Source organism: Notechis scutatus, chromosome 2 (assembly GCF_049901735.1).
Source record: "Notechis scutatus isolate UNSWTSFEM ecotype Mainland chromosome 2, rNotScu1.2, whole genome shotgun sequence".
Classification (NCBI taxonomy): Eukaryota; Metazoa; Chordata; class Lepidosauria; order Squamata; family Elapidae; genus Notechis; species Notechis scutatus.
The window spans coordinates 215733978-215755026 of record NC_142010.1 but is presented as its reverse complement, the minus strand read 5'-3'; the positions used below and the strand labels follow the sequence as shown (position 1 = coordinate 215755026).

General features: G+C 35.9%; 1 protein-coding gene across 1 annotated transcript in view; it reads right to left on the bottom strand.

The window, feature by feature from the left end:
* DTWD2 (DTW motif tRNA-uridine aminocarboxypropyltransferase 2) overlaps positions 1 to 21049 on the bottom strand; it is an 84465-nt gene that overhangs the window by 32152 nt on the left and 31264 nt on the right. The window contains exons 2-4 of the mRNA XM_026673552.2: positions 16956 to 17046; positions 10641 to 10735; positions 5203 to 5392 (exon numbers count right to left, since the gene is read on the bottom strand). Of these exons, the coding sequence (XP_026529337.1) occupies positions 5203 to 5392; positions 10641 to 10735; positions 16956 to 17046 (376 nt within the window). The remainder of the gene's footprint in view (positions 1 to 5202; positions 5393 to 10640; positions 10736 to 16955; positions 17047 to 21049) is intronic.

The following is a 21049-nucleotide window of genomic DNA, read 5'->3' as shown; positions in this document are numbered from 1 at the left end:
AGCACAATAAACATGAGCTGTGCCTTGATCCCAGAATCTAAACGATCTATGGTTGGCCTCATAACCTACGAAAAATAACTTCCTAGCTCTATGTTGCCCTTTCAGTCTTACTTGTGAGGGAATATGCACCCATGCTGGAGCTCCAAATGTGTGTAGGTAACTTAAATTTGGTGTTTTGCCATGCCAATGAGTGAATGGCAATTCACCAGTTGTTGTACTCACAACATTGTTTAACACATGATTGCTACATATTATGGCCTCACCCCACAGTGTTTTATGCAAACCTGAATCAGATAACATAGTGCGAGCCATGTTTGCCCTCTTCGTTCTACAAACGAGTTATGTTGTGGTCTGTAAGGTGCAGAACGTTTATGCTCGACATCAGCCAATTTTGACATTGTTTCAAATCTATTGTTAACAAACTCAGTCCCATTATCAGTAACTAAAGTAATTACTTTACTCCTCATTTTTCTCTCTGCAAACCTTAGCCAATTAAAGAAATGTTGGAATGTTTCTGTTTTGTTTTTCATGAGATAGCAGAAACCGTATCGTGAGTAATGGTCCATTATACTCAAAATATAGCAGGCACCTCCCAAACTAGGTTTCTTAGGACCGATTATGTCAGCAAAAACAACCTCTAAAGGTTCTTTGGTCTTAAACCCATTTAGTCTGTTTGCTGGAGTAACCTTGCTTTTCTCTTGGCTATAAGCATTACAGTTTAAGTACTTACTACAGGGTTTTAATTTTACTCCCTCTGACAATTCAACAGTTTGTTTGAGCATTTTGAAATTAATGTGCCCTAGACATCTATGCGGTAAATGTATATATTCATCATGTGGTTTAACATTGTTATAAACTGAGTTAGCCATCTTCAACTGGTCATCATGTATCACATACAAATCATTCTCTAAAGTAGCAGTAACACTTTTACCCTCTTTCTCTATTATACATTTATCTCCCCTAACGGTTACTACATAACCAATATTAACTAAAGCCCTTACTGATAGCAAATTAAATTTCAGTTTAGGTACATATAACATAGTTAAATGCTCATTTATACAAGAACAATATGCAGTACCTTCACCAGAAGCTTTCATCTTCCATCCATTTGCCAATGATACATGTTGCTTACTTGTAGACATCTTTACAAACTTCTCTCTATTTTTAGTAATGCACTGCAATGCTCCACTATCAACAACCCACAAATCATGGTTTACAGTTGAATTGCTAGACATAGCTAAACTAACATTCTTCTTGGTCTTTTGGTGATTACCAGTATTCTGTTGTTTTCCTTTCTTACAGAATCTAGCTATATGTCCCCTAGCCCCACAAGAAAAACATTTCCAAACAGTATAGGCAGTTGAACACAAATCCTCTTCTTGTGGTTGTTCCTTCCTCAGTTGGTCCCTATCCAGCCGTCTTCTTTCCTCTTCTAACAACCTTCTGGTTATGTCAGTCAATGTCAGTTTATCTCTGGGCAGAACTTCCAGTGAAGATACGTAATCATCATAACTTTCATCCAATGAGGAAAGAATGATGTAAACTTGATGCAGCTCTGAAAATATCAGTTCCTTTTCATGTAGCTCTTGAAAAGTTCTTTTCATGAAGTTCAAATAAGCTAACGTATCTCGACCTTTCAGAAGATGTGCTCTAAACAGTTTACGTGTAAAATGTATGTGTGCACCTACACTGTCACGAACATAAATCCTCTTCAAATTCTCCCAACCCCTAGCAGCAGACTCTTCTCCACGAATATGGACTAGCTGCTGGTCACTCATTGTTAGTCCAATTATACAAAGAGCTCGTTCATTGTTCTGTTTAAAGTCAGCAAGCTTCTTGGCATTGTCCTCATTTTCTGGATCCCAAGCATTTACATCTGATGGAATCTGAACTACATTCCATAACACTTCTCTACGCAGAAGTAGACTGCACTTCATAGACCATGAAACACAGTTTGTTCCATCCAACCAGGTTATCAATGATAGACTTGTTGAAGGGTCTTGTGCCATCTTTACCAGGATAGTAACCCACAATTAAACAGTAAACAGCTGACTGTATACAGTACTGTGCATTCACACCAGCTCTCAGTTATCTGAGCCTGGTATGGCCTGGACCCATAACCAGTGTTTAGGTAATTCCCCGTTAGGAGAATGAGCGCACACAGGGAAACGTAGTGAGAGTGGTGAAGAATAGCACACACACAGCACACAGCTATACTGTATAATAAAATGTAGGTTTTTACTTCCTGTAAAACAGTTAAGCCAAGTTCAACACAGTCCAAGTCATTCACAGTTAAAGCAGTCAGTTTTCAATCCAGGGATAATCCGAATAACAAAGTCCAGTATTAAAAACAGTTCAGTAACAGACTTACATCAAATCCAAGATGAACTATGATCAATAACAGTCAATAGGAATGGCAATAGTCTCCAGAAAAAGGACAGGACAGGAACGGACTAAACAACCCAGGTTTCTGGCTCCATCTTATGGCCATTTGAGGAACCACACCCAATTACAGTTTTAGCATTCTCTTAAAGAGACAGTATTAAAATGTCTATCCTGGTTTATATATTTTCCAACCCAAATAACTGTTAGGTGACTTACATTCCTAACAGTAGTGCTAAAATATATATATATATATATATATATATATATATATATATATATATATATATATATATATATATATATATATATATATATATATATTTGTTTTCTTAAGTTTTCTAATGGTACTTACATGTATGGTGTTCGGCTTGGTTGGGTATTTTCCCACGTCATTGTAGTTCTTTTAAAGTTGTAGCAGCGTTTCAGCAGAATCTCATGATGATGCCTGATGATGGCAGATGAGATTCTGCTGAAACGTTGCTACAACTTTAAAAGAACTACAATGACGGGAAAATACCTCGAACCAAGTTTAACACCATATATATATATATATATATATTTTGTGTTAAAAGAAATAATAGATGGAAGATGCTTTTTAACTGCATTGGCCATTCTGACTAAAAAAAACACCAATAACTTTTACTGACAACAGCAAATAGTTCCTTTTCATATATAAATTGTATTTTAAAAATATAATTATTGGGAACTTTTCAAATGATTTGTAGTTCTTTGTTTTCATTATTTAATGTAATTTCTTATATTTCAGTTTCAAAGAATATATAGTGATTAAAGAAATTTATAGACAACGAAAGATTATCTATATTTGACAGTAATGTTTTGCTATCAATTTAAATGGCTAAATTGGTACTATTTCAGGTTAGGAGATGTTGAAGTAATCATGAAAGAGCTTCCTTATCAATGAGCCAGTGGCACAACCTTTCTGGGCAATTCAAATCCTTTCTGTGCAGTTGTTTTTTGTAGTATTTAAAATTCAGATTTGAGCAAGAAGTGCAATAAAGCAATTTGCTATTTTCCTGCATATCAATCTTTTCAATGATTACTACAATCCTAACAAAACAGTTTAGTTGTATTAGTGGTTTACTGAACGAAAACTCAAATAAGAATGTCCCAACAGCACTGTTGAAACTACTGTTCCTTAATATTTCTCTCATTTGTTCATTTTACAGTCTTTCTGTCAGGCATTTAAGGCAGCAAGGATCCATCACACTCTTTATCTAAACTTCTCCATAACAACTCTGCAGAATAATTTGGGCTGAAAGACAGTGACTAGGCCAAATCATCCAATGGACCTTTTGCTGAGGATGGAAATTAAAGATGAGTCAGTCATCTAAGCTTGACTGAAAAACTTGATATATAGTGATTCTCCTGTGGCCAGCAACAAGGAATGTTATTCAATAACTTATTACATATCACAACTGTACTTTTCTGAAATACTCTGGCATAGATGGAAAATTGCACCAGTATTTCTAACATTTAAAAAGCCTCCATGCTCATTTTGGAAAGAAAGAGGAATTAATGTTTTTTTTTTAAAGACACCATGTAAGCCATTTTAAAAAGAACCTTACTATAATTTCTAAGACTAATCCATTATATTCCCTTTAGAGCATTCCTAATAGAAGATAGGAATACAGGGAAAATATCTGTCCTGATCTAGAAGGATTATTTGTTACTTGGATAATGATCTGATTTTCTTACGACTATATGAATTAGAATTCTTGAAAGAATCAAAATATAACTTAAATGAAGTTAGTTCATGATCCTTAAAGTAATGACAATCTTCCTCTTATGACACTCATTAATTTGAAGAACATAATGAAAATCTAAAATTGTCACATGTATCAGCCAAAATGCAATACCACAAAAATATACAATCTGGTACAACATTATTAAAACAAGTCAAAATTAATCCTGTCATGCAATATCATTCCAATAAAGGCTCTATGCTGAAGACATTAAATTGTTATTACGATATCACGTGGGACTACTGTCTTCATATCAATCATGAAACACATTAACGAAAGGGCAAATTATGCTCTTTTCTAAAAGAGCAATTCAAATAGCAAAAGTGCTAGCAGCTTCCATATGCCATCAAATATAAAATGTGCACATCTAAACTTATAATGATCAAGACCATGGCCTTCCTTTGCCATGTAAATAAATTAGCTGGTTATCTTTTTCTTCAGTTAACTGTCACCACTATTTATATGTTGTTTCCATTGTTAGAGATAGGCTAATAAGAAAACATAAAGAACAAAACATCAATAAAACTTATCCTAATTCACATAAGCCAATTCAGACAATGCTTTATTGCTGTCCCAAAGTGAAAAGTGCCTGACCAAGCCTATGATCACATATTTATGCCTACAGTATCTAAATATCATACACACTGCAAGCTTATCATGGATACAGAAGCTGGTCTATAAACAGAACCAGTCCTTATTCAATAAAGAAAGATCTTTGGATAACTAAGATAAAGACAGCTCATCTACCTGAGATGTACCATCTCAGATGTACCAAAAGATATATATTTAAACAAACAACTATATCCCATTTTTTAAAAAAAATTGGAGGCAAAGCTTAGTAAAATGCTATGAACTTATAATTTGAGGATTTGATTTAGATCAAACATTTTTAAAGGGTAAGATACAAAGACTCCACACGTATATATGGAAGAGGGAGGCATGCTAAATTTAAGAAAAAGTATGCATGAATACAGAATTACAAATATTTTAAATAATGCAAAGAACTGCTCCAACATGGAACTATAACTGTAATCATAAGAATTATAAATCTTACCTGCTTGGGCATTTGAAAAAGGGGGTTCTTTAAAAATATATCTTTTGCTTGACTCCATGTTCCATCAATGATTATGATTGCATAGGAATTAGTGGAACTCAAATCCATTTCTTCCAAATTTGTTGCTCCAGCTCCAGGATACAGTATTAAGGTATTTGAACTTTTGCATATGGATGCTAATTCAGGGTACCTATAAACATTTTTTTTTAAAAAAAAAATAGTTTTAATAATTTTAAGGCAAGTAAAAATAATTAACCTATCTTTTCTAAAATAGCTGTTCCACTAACCAAAATATCTACCTTCTAAACATGGAACATTATGCCAGTTAGAAATGTTTTTAAAATTAAAAATAAAGATATCCACAATTTAAACTTGACTTCTGGTGATTACCTGAATATATCCATGCAGTTTTCTTGATAATCATTTGGATATAATTTGCCACTATTTTCTTTCTGGTGTATATACAATATACCCTTCATTTCATTGTAAAGGGTAACAATGTAATGGAAAGCATAGAAAATGACTAAGAAATACTAAATAACAAGTAAAGGCACGAGGAAAGAAAAAAATAGTTAAAATTAGTTCCTAGAAACTCATTTGATATATTTCTTCATATCATTTTCTTATTCTAGTTTCATTTGTTTCCTTTTCTTTCATATCCATTTTTTTCTCAAGATCTATTCAAAGTACTACCCAAACAAAAATCTCTTCCACATTCAAAATCAGTCATCCCCTCTGAGACCATGAAATCAGTCATGTGTGTTAAGATACTTCTTTGTTCATATGAATCAATTTATGGTTAAACCCATTTATTCAAGATAGATCTTTTTCTAATGTATTCACCAAAAAGTCCACATTCTCATTCATTCCTGAATTTCTGAGAGACCTAATACTTTCTCCATACTCTCATCTTGTTCCCCCCAATCTGTTCATCAAAGTATATAGCAGGTCTGACCCTGCTTACAAGCTGACCCTCCTTACCAACTGAGACTGATATTTGCTTATGAACCCCCAAAAAATCACTTGTATTCTTCATTCAGTTGAATGGAATTATTTACTTATAAATTTATATTAACTTCCAAAAGAATGTTTATCAAGTAGTACATCTGAAGAACTGATTGGAGCTTCGCTATTATGGATTACACTGAGCAACTAGACCATAAGACCAAAGTAATGTGACCTTTTTTTTGGGAAAATGGGGAGTTGCTGTAAACCTCAGCCACATAAATGTTAAATGTAAGAACAGTGGACTTCACTGAAATTATTACAGATCTATGCAAAGTTGAATTGTCAAGTGTTGCCAGTATGTTTGTATTATATTTAATAAAAGATTGTGAGTGGTTTTTGTATTTATTCAACACTCATTTAACTTTCAATGTAATTATCACAATTTGTACTTTCAACACTTTTATTTTTCTTGTATTTCATGTTTACTTTTTGTTTTTCTCTCCATTCATGTTTGAATACAATTGTCAACTGAGAATTCCAGCATCGTATGAAGCTGACCGGTTTGTGTTCACAAAATTTTTACTATAAGGAATATGTTACTGTTTCAAGAGTCTACAAGACTCATTGTAGTTTTTAGTTTTTGCTGCCATAGATTTACATGGCTATTTCTCTGTTCAAGTAGAAATTAGTATAGTTAAAAAAAGCAATTATAACTACAAATTTAAAAAGGAAGTTAAATTAGGATTGAAGACATATCCTATACGGAGAGAACTGACCAATAATACACAGACTCTTTTAGATCAATTTCTTGGAAAGCCATTTCTGAAAGAAACTTAACTGGATACTAAGATAGTAAAACATATAGCAGATGTGCCAACTGCCATTTACCTAGTGACCTATTGTTACTAATTGCTTTTAAGAATCCAGCAGATGGTACTTTTCTTATTAATTTCTTCACTGAGCATGAGAGACTCTACAACAAGCCTTCTGTTTCTCAGACTTGGCACCTACTGCTTGCTTCTGCTTGGCCATATCCCCCCATAAGAGTCAATTACTACATGCAAGCACCACACACTTTATTAAAAAGGAGGAATAATAAATAAATTAGTATTTATGCTAATTTACATATATGCACGTACACACACACACACACACACACACTAATTTATACTAATACAGCCCACACCAAGTCTTTAAAAAAAACAACTTATATCCAGGGAGTGAATAAGAAAATCATATAAACAAAAGAAAGTGCCAACAAAGAAACAAAGGCATAGCACCCAAAACACAGAAGTGTGAGCAGTGTTTTGTTCTAATACAAAAGTGTATTAGTTTTAATGGACCGGGTATTAATTATTCCCAAAAGAGCATTAAATACAAATGCATGGCATAGCAGCAACATATACCATTTGATGGTGGTGGTGGTGGTATCATTTCCCCCAAAATATGACCTATTCCAAAAGTAAGCCCTAGCATGTTTTTTCAAGTGCATCTAATATAAGCCCTACCCCAAAATGACTCCTGCTTAAGATCCTGTTCAGCCAGCTGCCTGCCCATTCTGTCTGGTTGCTCATGGTGCCATGGACAGGAGGGAGGGGAGCTGCCCCATGCGCCACACATCAGCTTACTTCAAGGCCCCTGCACCCAGGCCATCCACGGCACTTTCCTTGGCGGCAGCACTGGCAGCCATGTGCAGCAGGAGCCCATGTGGCCTCCAGCTCACTTCTTCTGCTTGCTTGTGATGAGTTGGTGCTACGGCCGGGAGGCAAGGCAGGTGTTGGGGCATTGGTGGCCTAGCTACAAGGACCCTGAGATAAGCAGGTGTGGGACAGCTCGATCCCCCCCCCCACCGCACGGCCGTCTGCCCCACTGCAAGCAAGCAGAAGTGGGCCTCCTGTACATGGGGGGGGATAAGACACCCCCAAAACAAGTTCTAGTGAATATTTGGGGGCCCAAAAGAAAATAAGACCCAGTCTTATTTTTGGGAAAACACAGATAATAATAATGTGGTAAATTAATACATGTATCTATATACGTCTGTTTGTCTATCTATCTACCTGCACAACTACCCAGGCCATTTGTATAACTACTCCAAACTAGAAGTTATATAAATGACAATTCAGTCCATTGTATCTTAAATAAGACTCTATTAAATCAAAGTTTCCATTGTTTGTTTTTTTCCTTCTGCACCTTCTATTCCTGATGTGACTGGACTTTGTAAAACATGCGTGTCAAACTCGATTGCATCACGTGACATATCATGATCATGTTTTTTCCTCTGCAGAGCCTGGATGGGCGTGGCCTGCACAAGATGCATCTGGCCTGAGGAGCACCAGCTTGACACCCCTATAATGTAAAAGATGTAAACTCTATCATTGCTCATTCTCTTTACAACACTTGTTCTAACAGAGTGATGATTTTTTATGATGTGAGTTTCTTATCTCTGCATAAGAGTAGAATTTTTAGTATTGAGATATTGAGATTGATATTTGTTAAAATGTTTGGAAAATAGAAGCTCAGTCTTGACTAAGAAAAAATAGGAAAGTCCTTTTTTAAAGTGGGCAACATTTTTATACTAAGCACAACAGTATTTTTGTCTGAATGATTCCAATTTAACATTTAGTTATGCCATATAAAAGAATTTATGTTGCATTCACTATTTTTATGTGGAAATGATTCTACTTCTAAATAAAATACCATTAAGTTCTAAAACAATGCAGTAGTACTTGCCATTTCAATCAGGCTGTAACTTTTTAATTCTCAAAATTCAAGGTATCAAGACCCTTTTTTTAAAAAAAAAATTCAAAACATAAACTCAACAAAAAAGATTGCTTTACCAAAAAGAAAATCATTTTAGAATCTCCATAAAGATAGTTACTCCCTAATAAAATGACTCTTTTTAAAATTTGTTGATAGTATTTATTTTAGAATAAATATTACATTATCTTTTCCTCAAATGAAACAATAATTATGATGAAAGATTGGGTTGCAAAATTAATTATAGGTCTAAAAGTAAATAAATTCCCAAATAGGAGTTTTCATTATTTGAAACAATGTTCAAAATAAATAATAGAACACGCATTTACTTATTGGTTATTAAACAAAGTCATAATTTGTTTATTTATGGCACACATTAAATTAAATATGACAGTACAAAGATAATATAGAAAGGAACACAGCAGTTTTTGAATCTAGTAATGTTTACTTGAATAGATTTCTGCCAAGATATATTCAGCAAAAGCATACAAGTTATTGAGCAAAAAATAATAATCTGATTTCTGGGTATATTTTATGTTGCTGAACTACCAGTTAGGGTTGAGGTACTTTTTAATTTCATTTTCCTGGTACTTCTAAAAATACCTAATCTTATTTTTCTAGTAGCATCACATTGATTATCTCCATTTCATGCACAAACATGTCATAATTCAAGAAGATGAAAAACCAAAAATGGCAATTCTCTCTTTAGTTACTGACTAGGAAGTATGAGTAATTGAATAAAAGTAGGATAAAGCTAGAATATAACTGTGATTATAATGTCTAGAAATGAAATAAAATTTTAAAAAATGAAAAGACCACATTACCATGAACACAGCTTTCATGACCTGGTTGATTATCAAAAAGCCAGAAATGAGTGTATGCTGACTAATAGTTAGAAAATTACATATCCTGAGCTACATTTTTTCCACTGGGGAAAAAAACAAACAGAAAACAACAGAAAAATAGCTAATCAGAATAACTGATAGATTCTTGTGAAGTGAGCCAATTAAGGTAAATCCTGCTTGATCAGGATACATTCCAATCTGGTCTTGAAGTTAATGCATTCAATAGCTAACCTGAGATTCAGAAAAGTTCAAATAGGACATGATACAATACTATCTTCAAACTTAGATTGCAGCAACAGATGTAGAAAGGCATACTGCCTGTTATAAGAAGAAAAAGTAACGAGCACATGAGACACTGTCAGTTAAGAGAGTATGAGATACACTGGAGATGACTGATGCCAATTACTATTTATTTATTCTCAACTATGTGCACCAAACTTCTAGAAAGAAAAAGACAAATTTCTTCAGTCCTTCATAGAAGAGTTTGTAGGATAATACAGTGCAGAATAAAGTATGATATAAAATGTAAAGATTAGAGTGTTACGAATGGCACGATTAATAGGAAACCAGCGTTAATACGGTTGCTAAATTCAATATAATAGAAATATTGAAGAGAAATCATATGAGACTAACTTGAATTTATTGGAAATGAACTAAATGAAAACCAGTCTAAAATAATTCGTAATGTAAAGCTAAGAACGGTACATTTTGAAGATACAGAAACTATAATTTATAATTTTTATTGTTGTTTAAGCATTTTGAGATGTTTTAAGGTTCATTCTGATATTTGCACTAAAAAACACTGAATTACAAATCTAAAATAATATTGCTGTACTATTTTTCTCAAAGAAAAGGTTAAAAAATACTTATTTTAACAGTGATATTCACCTGTCTTCACAGAAGCGTCGCCCAATCAAGACTTTACATTTGTCTTCAGGAAGACAAGCAGTTAGAAGTGGTACTGTTCGTAGCACTCTACTTTCCTGCAGTTAAAATTGAATATAATAACATATGATTTAATATTGTAATTGTTTTCTATTTAGAAACGTAAGAGAATGCCTAGATAAAACATGCACATAAACAAAGCACTGGTTGTGAATGAATAATATAATCATATACTGAATTAAAAGTGCCTTTTGATACCATCAACCATTTTGGGCTCACTTAGGCAGTTGTGGTGGTGGTGTAGCACAGTTCTATGCGGTTCAACTCCTTCTTCTGAGGTTGGTCCCAATCTATGTTGATAGGGAGTGAGAAGTTCAGCTCTCGGCCCCTGCTTTGCCAAGGCTTGGTGTTTTCTCCATTTCTTTTTAACATCTACATAAATCACTGAGCAAGATTATCTCTCACCATGGGATGTGTTATCACTAGGATGTTGATGACACCCAGTTATACATTTCCATCCTGGATAATGTTAGTGGGTGGGTGTTATTTTGCAGTGCCTGGTGGCTGTGGAGGCCTGGATTCAACTGAGCTTCAATTGAACCATGGTAAAGGAGAGGCTGTGGGCTGTCCTTTACCAGGCTATCATATTTGGTCTTGAAAAGGGTTCTCCTCCGCCATCTCCAAAAGACCTGTTGAATAATCTGGGTCCTCCTAGAATCACGAAGGGCATGTGACAGACCTGGCTAGAAGGGCCTTTTCTCAATTTGTGTTGTGCACCAGTTATACATTTCCTAGATAGGGAGGGTCTCTACTCGGTCATCTGCTGTCTGGACTACTACAATGTGCTCTACCAGGGCCTACCTTTTAAAAGTATCCAAAAACTTCAGCTGGTAAAAAATGTGGCAGCATGGGCAATCTTGGGTGCCCAAAGAATGGTGCATGCTACACCTGTGCTACGCGAGGTGTATTGGGGCCAGTCTGCTTCCAGGTCCAATTCCAGGTGTTGATTCTGACCTTTAAAGACTACATGGCACAGGGCCAAGTTACCTATAGAACTATCTTCACCCCATTACATCATTGTGTCTTATCGGGTCAGTAACAGGAGGTATGTACTACACCCTATCAGCCAAAGAATTTCAACTACAGGGTCCAGCAAGAGAGCTATCTCTGCCATTGTCCCCACCCTACGGAAAAACTTCCTCTGGAGGTGAGGCGGGCCTCTTTGGCCTTCTGTAAATACATAAAAACATGGCTCTGCACCCTTGCTTGGGGGTGCACAGCTGAAAATGCAGTAAAGGGGCTGAAAGCCCTCCCTGCTTTTAATCGAGTTTTAACATCTCTTGCCTATTTTAAACTTAATACAGTTTAAAATGCTTTTAATCTTTTATTGTACAGCATCCAGAATCCTGCTATGAGAGAGATGAGTGGTTCTTAAATATGACAAATAAATGAATAGACAAACATATTAGTAGCATGGTAGGGTACACCATTGGGAGATCTGAAGGATCAGGTTGGGTATAGATCCTCCTGCAGAAAATTCAACTATACAGTAGTAAAAATTGACAGTAACCTGATGGTACATAATGATAATCAAATAGCATCCAGTATTTGGGAAAGCTGCATATAAAATTGGAAGTTTGATATGTACATAAATGCATTTTCTCTTGTACTTTTTTAATTTATGAAATAATGCAGAATTTTGATGGAATATATCTTGTAGCATGACAGACCAGATGTACAGTGTTCCTTAAGTCCAGTTTTCAAAATGAGGCAAAGTAGGCCAATTCTGTCTTTGATATAAAATTGTTTTTAGTATAACAGCCTCTAGTGCATGTGTACCTATGGTGCATGTGCATGTGTATCTATGGTGCTTAAAAGCAAAACCTGAATGCTGGCTCCGGTCCTGGTTTTTTAATTGTTATAATAGAGGAACAACCATTCTAAGAAATTTTGATAATATGAACACCTGTGCCATTAAAAGGAAAGTATAGCTATTTAAAACTGCTAAAATAAACCAGAATTATCAAAAACAACCTCACATTTGGGGCTCTTCCAGGAAAAGAGCTTTTTACATTTCAACTACCAGCTAATTAGCACTTGTCATTTCCAACTAATAAAGACAGAACTGTCAATCCATCAGTATTCCATCAATAATTCATACTCTTAGTTCTATGGTTGGATACACACCCCTTCTTATTCATATACCGTACATTTGTTAGCATCTCCCCCCCCTTCCACCATCACGTTTCTGTGCTCATTGAAGTGGCAAATGCCTGCTACCTTCCACAAGCCCAATGTTATGTGTTGGCAATGCTGCATTTGGCTTTCTTTTTCTAATTATGCCAGTTTGCTGCTAGGAGCTGGAAGCTGGGCAAGCCAAAAATCCTTTCCAGTAAGAGATCAGATTGTCCTTTCATGCACAGGCAGCTAGCTATATGTCACTATTTCTGAAGCATCTTGCAGTGCTTTGAAAGCCTTTCCTTGTCCTTGGATACAAAGCGAGTGGCACAAGAATACAATGGAACTGTTTGCAGTTAGGATGTCATTTGATCAATGATGGCTGTTCTCATCCGATTACTAGGACAATATCTTTGGCTCAAAGTCCCAACAGCTGCTTCAGTAAGTTAGAAAAGATTTGCTTACAAATCTTAGCACACTAATTTAGCTTGTTTAGGTTACCAGGGTCACAACAGACATCCATCTGAGATATACATGACTAAGATAGACATTTTCTAATAATTCTAGTATTAATAAATTATTCTATTTATTCTAAGTATAATGTTTATACATTTTATTATGTAAATAATTTTTGGGAGAAATGAATTATTATTAGTAGCAAGCAAGCAAGGTCCATCATTCTTAATTTTCATCTACTTACTCCATTTTTTGACACATTCATTTCAGAATTCTTCAGGGTGTTTTTCCAAATTAGCTTGTGTCCATTACAAAGAACTTATTATTCTTATTATTTTAAATCTATTGGCGATTTTGCTCCAATGGATTCCGAATGAATAAGCGGCATCTGCGAGCAGATTGCTGCAAATTTGAGTATGTTTAATTATTAATACTAAAACAGTCAACATATACATACTATACGCACACGCTTTAAAATTAGGTTTGCCATGTTTATTTCTTAGCTTTCCTTTGAAATTGCCTTTATTATAAAAAGCATACATGAAAGCAAATTAATCAAATACAGAAAGTCAGTGTATAGTTTAATTTTGATGGATCCGTCAGACAAAACTCTAGATTAATTAGATAAAATAAATAACAATCTCTTTTAGTCAAACCCATATATATGAGTGAAATACTGTATTTTAAGACAGAAAGAAGAAAATATACAAAATACTCCAACTACCATGAAAATTAAGGGGTGTGATAGTTTGGCAGTTAACCCGGGCTGCAAATTTGACAGCCCGGGTTTGAGACTTGAATGTCACGCAATGGGGTAAGCTCCCGTTACTTGCCCTAGCTCCTGTCCATCTAGAAGTTTGAAAGCATACAAATGTGAGTAGATAAATAGGTAATGTTTCAATAGGAAGGTTGCTGCATTCTGTGCCCCTCGGCATATAGTTATGCTGGCCACATGACCACAAAAGGGTCTTTGGACAATTTTGGCGTCCTCGGCTAAGAAATGGAGTTGAGCACCAGTACCCTAGAGTTGGACACAACTGGACTGGGGAAATCTTTATCTTCATGGTATCATGAAAAGTACCATGGGCAAGTAGTGCTATGGCTTCAGCCTTGCAGCTCTTCAACATCAGTAACCAAAATGAAAATAGAGCTGAACTGATGGGACAACAATTCTGCCAATGGTCAGCTCCCAATTTGCAGTGACTCTGCTCCATCAGAATTTATACTTAACAGGTAAAGAAAGCAAAATGAAGCATTTCAAGGAATGTAGACTACACCATCAAGGGCTATATAGTTTCTATTACATACAAACAAAAGTGGTAGAATTTTACACCAGGTTAACATCCAAAACAACTAATTCCTTTTCCGTCAAACCCAAAGAAAGGGGACAAAATAAAAATATTGTTGCTACATAATTTCTCATTATCTGCAGTTAAAGAATTTGAGATGCAAAGCAATTTAATATTAAAAGAGCATTCATGTAGGATATTGTAGTCTGCTTTTCACAGTAACCAACTAGATGCTTCTAACTTTTTGAAACCAGATGAATACACATAGTTCTCCCGTTATTCCTCTTCAATGAGATTGGAAGCAACTTCTCCTAAACATGGGAAAGAGATTGAGCATCCAATAATCTTACAGCTCATCTCAAACAGTATATAAACTCCATGCAGGCAAAATATAAGTCAAGGTGAGCAAACAGGCAAATAGGCTATATCTCTCTAGCCTCGTGTAATAAATATGCCTAGTGTTCATCTGGAGCTTGCCAGTGAATTGGGCAGGGAGCAGGGGGCTGCAGGTTTATAGGAAATAATGCCATTTGTGTTGTAGTTCTCATCAATTTTGTAGGACTGGGAAAACAAAAACAGTATACCATTACACACAATGCTCAAAGACTATATTCTTGCTGACTAAATAAAATACATTTTTATTGCAAAATCCAGTCCTTTGGATGTGGAACATAAAACAATTTGCCACTTCTGCATAGAAGTGTACCACATGTGTCTCGGCAGTATTATATATTAATAAATTTCCCTCTAATTCGTGTCTTCTGCATCGTAACAACTTCATTTGTGTTGGAGAACGACTACATGTCACAAGATTGATAATCAGATAAAAGAGTTGGAAGGGACCTTAGAGGTCTTATAGTCCAATCCCCTGCTCAAGCAGGAAATCATATACCATTTCAAACAAATGGTTGTCCAATCTCTTTGTTAAAATCTCCAGTATTAGAGCACCCACAATTTCTGAAGGCAAGCGTTCCATTGGTTAATTGTTTTAACTGTCAGAAAATCTCTCCTTAGTACCAAATTGGTTCTCTCCTTGATTAGTTTCCATCTTCCATCCTCCAATCCTCTTTAGACATATTTTCATCGTATATGAGAAGATTATATAGCTGCCTATGCTGATGTATTATATGAAAATGTCAGTGGGGTATGTCAAAGAAAATAGAAAAGTAATAATAAGCTGGATGAATGCCATAACAATAAGATACTAAAAAAAGAGTTTGGAATAAAACAGAAAGAGATAGGTGTTGAATGTAGTCTGAACATAAAAGTGAGTTGAAATATGATAGTATACTGTAGAGCAGGGGTGGGCAAACTTTTTGGCTCGGGGGCCTCATTGACTTTTAAAATTTGACAGACGGGCCGGGTCATTTTTTGGGAATCGCCCCACCCTTTCCCCCCTTCTTCTCCTCCTTCCCCTCCCCTCGGAGGCCCCTGAGTCAGGAGTTGCTACCGCCGGCGCAGCTCCACGGGGCTCCAGTCCCGCATTGCCTCGGGAAGGGAAAGGCAAAAAGGAAGAGCCGCGGCTGCGCTTTGCAATGGCAGCAGCAGCCCGGAGGCTCAGGCTCAGCAGTTCCTGGTTTTGCCTTTCCCTTCCCAAGGCAACGTGGGACTGGAGCCGCGTGGAGCTGTGCCGGCGGTGCAACTCCTGACAGCCCCAGCTGGACACCTGAGCGGAGCCTGGGCGGAACTGCCTGTTGCTGCTGCGGGCGCTGCTGCAGGCGTCTGGCTGCCCAAGAACCTCACCAGCTCGATTTTTTGTGCGCGTGGCGGTCTCTTTTGGCCAGCCCGATTTTTTTTCAGAGGGATTTTTTTTTCCAGAGGTGGGCCGTATTAAAAAGACCAACGGGCCGGATGTGGCCCATGGGCCGTAGTTTGCCCACCCCTGCTGTAGAGTGAATGAGAATCAGAAGAAAATAAAGTTTCTAGGAACTGACAAAATTATTAGAGGGAAAGGAGAGGTTTAAAGCATCAAAGCAATATATAAAGCTACCCATTTATGGACATGAAGGCACCAAGGATGATTTGTAAGGCAGAACGATATAGACTAGAGAATAAATGATACTGATATAGTTTTAGCTATGTTAAGTATTTTCCTCTGTTTTATTTATTGTTTCTTTATTCTTTATTACACAGTCCATGTGTCAGGATTCCGGCACCATGTTTTGCACATTATTACTCATTTCCATTACATGCATTTTCAATTGATTATATGCCTTCAAGTCTGTATTGAGTATATATACCATAAATTAGAGGGTTACAGGAAACAAAAAAAAATTAAAGGAAACAAGTTAGTTTTACTGATAAAATTTGTCATGGTTCAGTTTTCATTTGTATTATCCTTTTGCTGATTAACAAATGGCTAGTTGAACTTGTTGCTTCCATTAACATTACTTACCTCTGCTGGATGCTGGATAATGTATAAACAAGTGGAGACTTTCAAAGGATGAACTGGCAAGCATGGGCACAAGCACACCTTTTGAGGACGACTATATTTAAGAAATAAATAAAAACAGAACAGTTAAGAAACTAGTAGGCAAGTTTATTATTTTATTATATCATAATAATTCACATTTTCCCCCGAATCAGAGAATATTTATTTAGGAAATGAGTAAGAAAATATTCAAAAAGATTAAATAACAAAATTGGAAATATGGGAATTAAATTATACAGGCAGTTCTTAAGTTGCAATCACAATTGAGTCCAAAATTTCTGTTGCTAAGTGAAACATCTGTTAAGTGAGTTTTGCCCCATTTTACAACCTGTCTTGCCATGGTTGTTAAGTGAATCACTGAAGTTGTTAAGTTAGTAACATGGTTGTTTAGTGAATCTGGCTTCCCCATTGGCTTTGCTTGTCTGAAGGTCACAAACGGTATATGTGATTCACTTTGAAAAATGTAAAAAACAGGCGCTTTTTTCAGTGCTGTTATAACTTCAAATGGTCACTAAATGAACTGTTGTAAGTCAAGGACTACTGCACTGTGCTATTATATAGTCCGTGTAACACAAAATCAGTTCCAAAGGTATAATCATGGATATTTAATTGCCTAAAATAGCATACTTGAAATATATGTATTGGTAGTCCTCTCTTGTTCAGAAGCTATGAAGGTGCTGGACAAATGGTATTTATAATGGGTCCTCAAATTTCTGATTGTTGAAGTACCCCTACAGTTACGTGATCATGATCTGATTGCTTGGCCATCAGGTTACCCTCACAATGGTTGCAACATCCTAAGATTGTGGTTTTTATCTGCTAAGATGAAGAGGAAAGCTACTTGTTTTTATTTTTTCCTTTCTTTTTATTTTTCACACCTCCCTCCCCCTCCTCTCCTTTTTGTATTTCCTTATATATTCTTTTGTGGTTTGTATTGGCCTTTATCCTTTATATTTTTTGCAGTTGGTATTATTGGTTTTACATAATTCTTAATAATAATGTTTGAGAAAGGACAGTTTGGCTAATGGTGGCTCTTCAGTAGATCCTATGTCAGTTAGTCATTAAGACTAAGAATGCCCCTGCCAGGCAAGGAGACCTGTAGAGCATCAGTGCTCACTGTAACACATGGTATGCCCGTGGATTAACCAGATGCCCCAGCTCTTGTTCCTTATCCCCTGACTGTGAATGCAGCTGCTCCTGATTATTTCTGGCTCGATCAGCCTCGAGAGCCTGAATGCCTATGACTTCCTCCGGCTGAAGTCCATCCTGCACTCCCAGGAGAGGTTCCCTCATGCCAGAATCCTCTGAGGCAGAGCATTAGACACTTTACCTTCTGGGTAATAAAATCACTGTTGGGTTCTTGGTGCTCTCTGAGCTTGGTTGTTTTTTATAGATAGCTAGGAAACATCATCAGTGCAAAGGAGATTGAAGATTATTGGCTGTTTATATACAGTAGCTCACCCTGCTGGTACGGCTGTGGCTTTCATGGTTCCATGATTAGGGTACTATTTCATCTTGATTTTTCTCTAATGCTGATTCTTGCTTATCTGGATATTGGCTATTGGAAGAAGTGCATTCTGTTTCCTTCTTAGGCTTCCTCTAGCAGCCAGCACCAGATAAGCAGGAGTTTGATCATAAAGGAGGCAATGTGCATCTCTCTCTCTCTCTCTCTCTCTCTCTCTCTCTCTCTCTCTCTCTCTCTCTCACACACACACACACACACACACACACACACACACACACAAATAGGAGAGAAAAAAGACACTTTGCCTCACACCCACTCTAAAAAATAAAAATTCATGGGCATAATTGGCATCAAGGAAGCACAATAGCACTTAGAGCCTTCTGCCTCAGCTTGGCTTTGCATTCCAAATCAGCCCCTCACTCAGGCACTCAGGCATCGGTATACTGATCTTCTATTCCTCTGACGGGAGATTACCAGATCATCTGAATTAATGTAATTGGAATAAAATGGTTCAGTATGATAAAAATTCCAACTTCCAGGGATCTGTACAAACCCTTAATGGCGGTATTTATGAAACTGTTTTATTGTTTCTTCAGAAAAAGCACAGAAATAATAAAAATTAAAGAAAAATAAATAACAATTAACTTCCAACTTTATACTGTTGCACAAGTTCAAGAGAGTGACTGATGATTGGTTTTATCTCCAAGAGACGATACTGGATGGGAGGGGGGAATAGATTGACCTCACCCCTTTCCTAAGGGACTGTATGCTAAAATAATTAGTGTAGGTGAAGAAAATATTTGCTTGATAGGGGACTTTAATGCCATTGTTGATGTTAAAAAAGACTATATTAGTATGGAAGAGACTAGGAAGACAAAAAAGAGAATTTTACCAAAAAATGTTTTTGATTTAACACGAGACCAATTTGGAAGATATATGGAGGAAGAGGAATCCAAATGAGAAGAAATATACGTTTTATTCTAGTCCACAAAAATCATGGTCCAGAATCGATATAGTATGGGTTAATGGGGCAATCGAGAAAGACATTAGTGAAGTAGAGATAATGCCTCATATATGGGCTGACCATAGCCCGGTTAAAATTACATGGAAAGGACATAGTAAAAGGAAAAGGAGATGGATATTAAATTCACAAATAACAAAGGAAAAAGAATATATCTCAAGAATGAAAAATGAGTTAGAAACATTCTTTAAGGTTAATCTAAAGCAAAATACTAGTTTACAAAATTTATGGGACACTACAAGGCCTTCGTGAGAGGCATATCAATAGCCTATATAGCTAAGAAAAATAAAGAAAAATGGAAGAAACAGAACAAATTACAAGAAAGGATTAAAAAATTGAATATGAGCTCCAAAAAGACCCAAAGAATATGGAAGTTAAGAAAGAAATAGGGATGATAAGACATGAACTAAATTTGATAGATACTGAGGAAAATGCACGTAACTTAAAAACTCTTAAGCATAATTTCTTTGAATCAGCAAATAAACCAGGAAGGTGGTTGTCCCATAAATTAAAAATAGAGAAAGAAAAAAGACTAATTCAGCAACTCAAGGATGAGGAAGGGACAGTGTATTATCAGATGGAGGAGAAAAAGAGAATTGAGCAAAGGTATTTTGGCGAGCTTTAGAAGCAAGAAGATGTTATGGAAGAAAACATTAGATACTACTTGGAGGGAAATGGTCTGAGCCCAATCTCAGAAGTACTTAATAAAGAAATAACATGAACAGAGTTACAAAAGGCGATACAAAAACAAAAAAATAATAAAACACCAGGCCCGGATGGTCTACCAGGCGAACTATATAAAAATTTATCTGAAATATTTGAACCAATACTACTGGAACTATATAAAGAATCATTAACGCAAGCTAGACGTCCGAGGCATACATCTCCTTAATTGCAAAAGATGGCACTGATCAACAATTAATTGCGAACTATAGGCCAATCTCGTTACTAAATACGGATTATAAGATATTTATGACAATATTAGCAGAAAGAATGAAACCAATTTTGAGTGAATTTATACACACAGACCAGAATGGTTTCCTGCCAAATAGACAAATTAAAAACAATATTAGGACAGTACTAAATTCGATTGAATACTATGAAGCTCATCCAGAAAAACAGGCAGCTTTAATTTTTTTAGATGTACAAAAAGCATTCGACAATCTTAATTGGAAATTCATGCTATATCAAATTAAAAAGCTGGTTTTTGGCACTAATATAGACACTACAAACACTACAAGAAATATACTCAAATCAAAAAGCAAGTGCATTATTAAATGGAGACCGTACTGAAGATTGTGAAATTGCAAAAGGAATGAGACAAGGGTGTCCATTATTGCCTCTGTTATTTATCTTGTCTTTAGAAGTGTTGCTAGCTGCAACCAGACAAAACCCAGAGATTTATGGAAATTAAGATTAGAAATGAGGAAGATAAAGTTCAGGCATTTGCTGATGATTTGGTATTTATAGTGGAAGATCCAATGAATTCAGGACCAATATTGTTGCAACATATAGAAAAATTTGGGGAAGTAGCAGGATTTAAAATAAATAAAAATAAAACTAAGATGATAG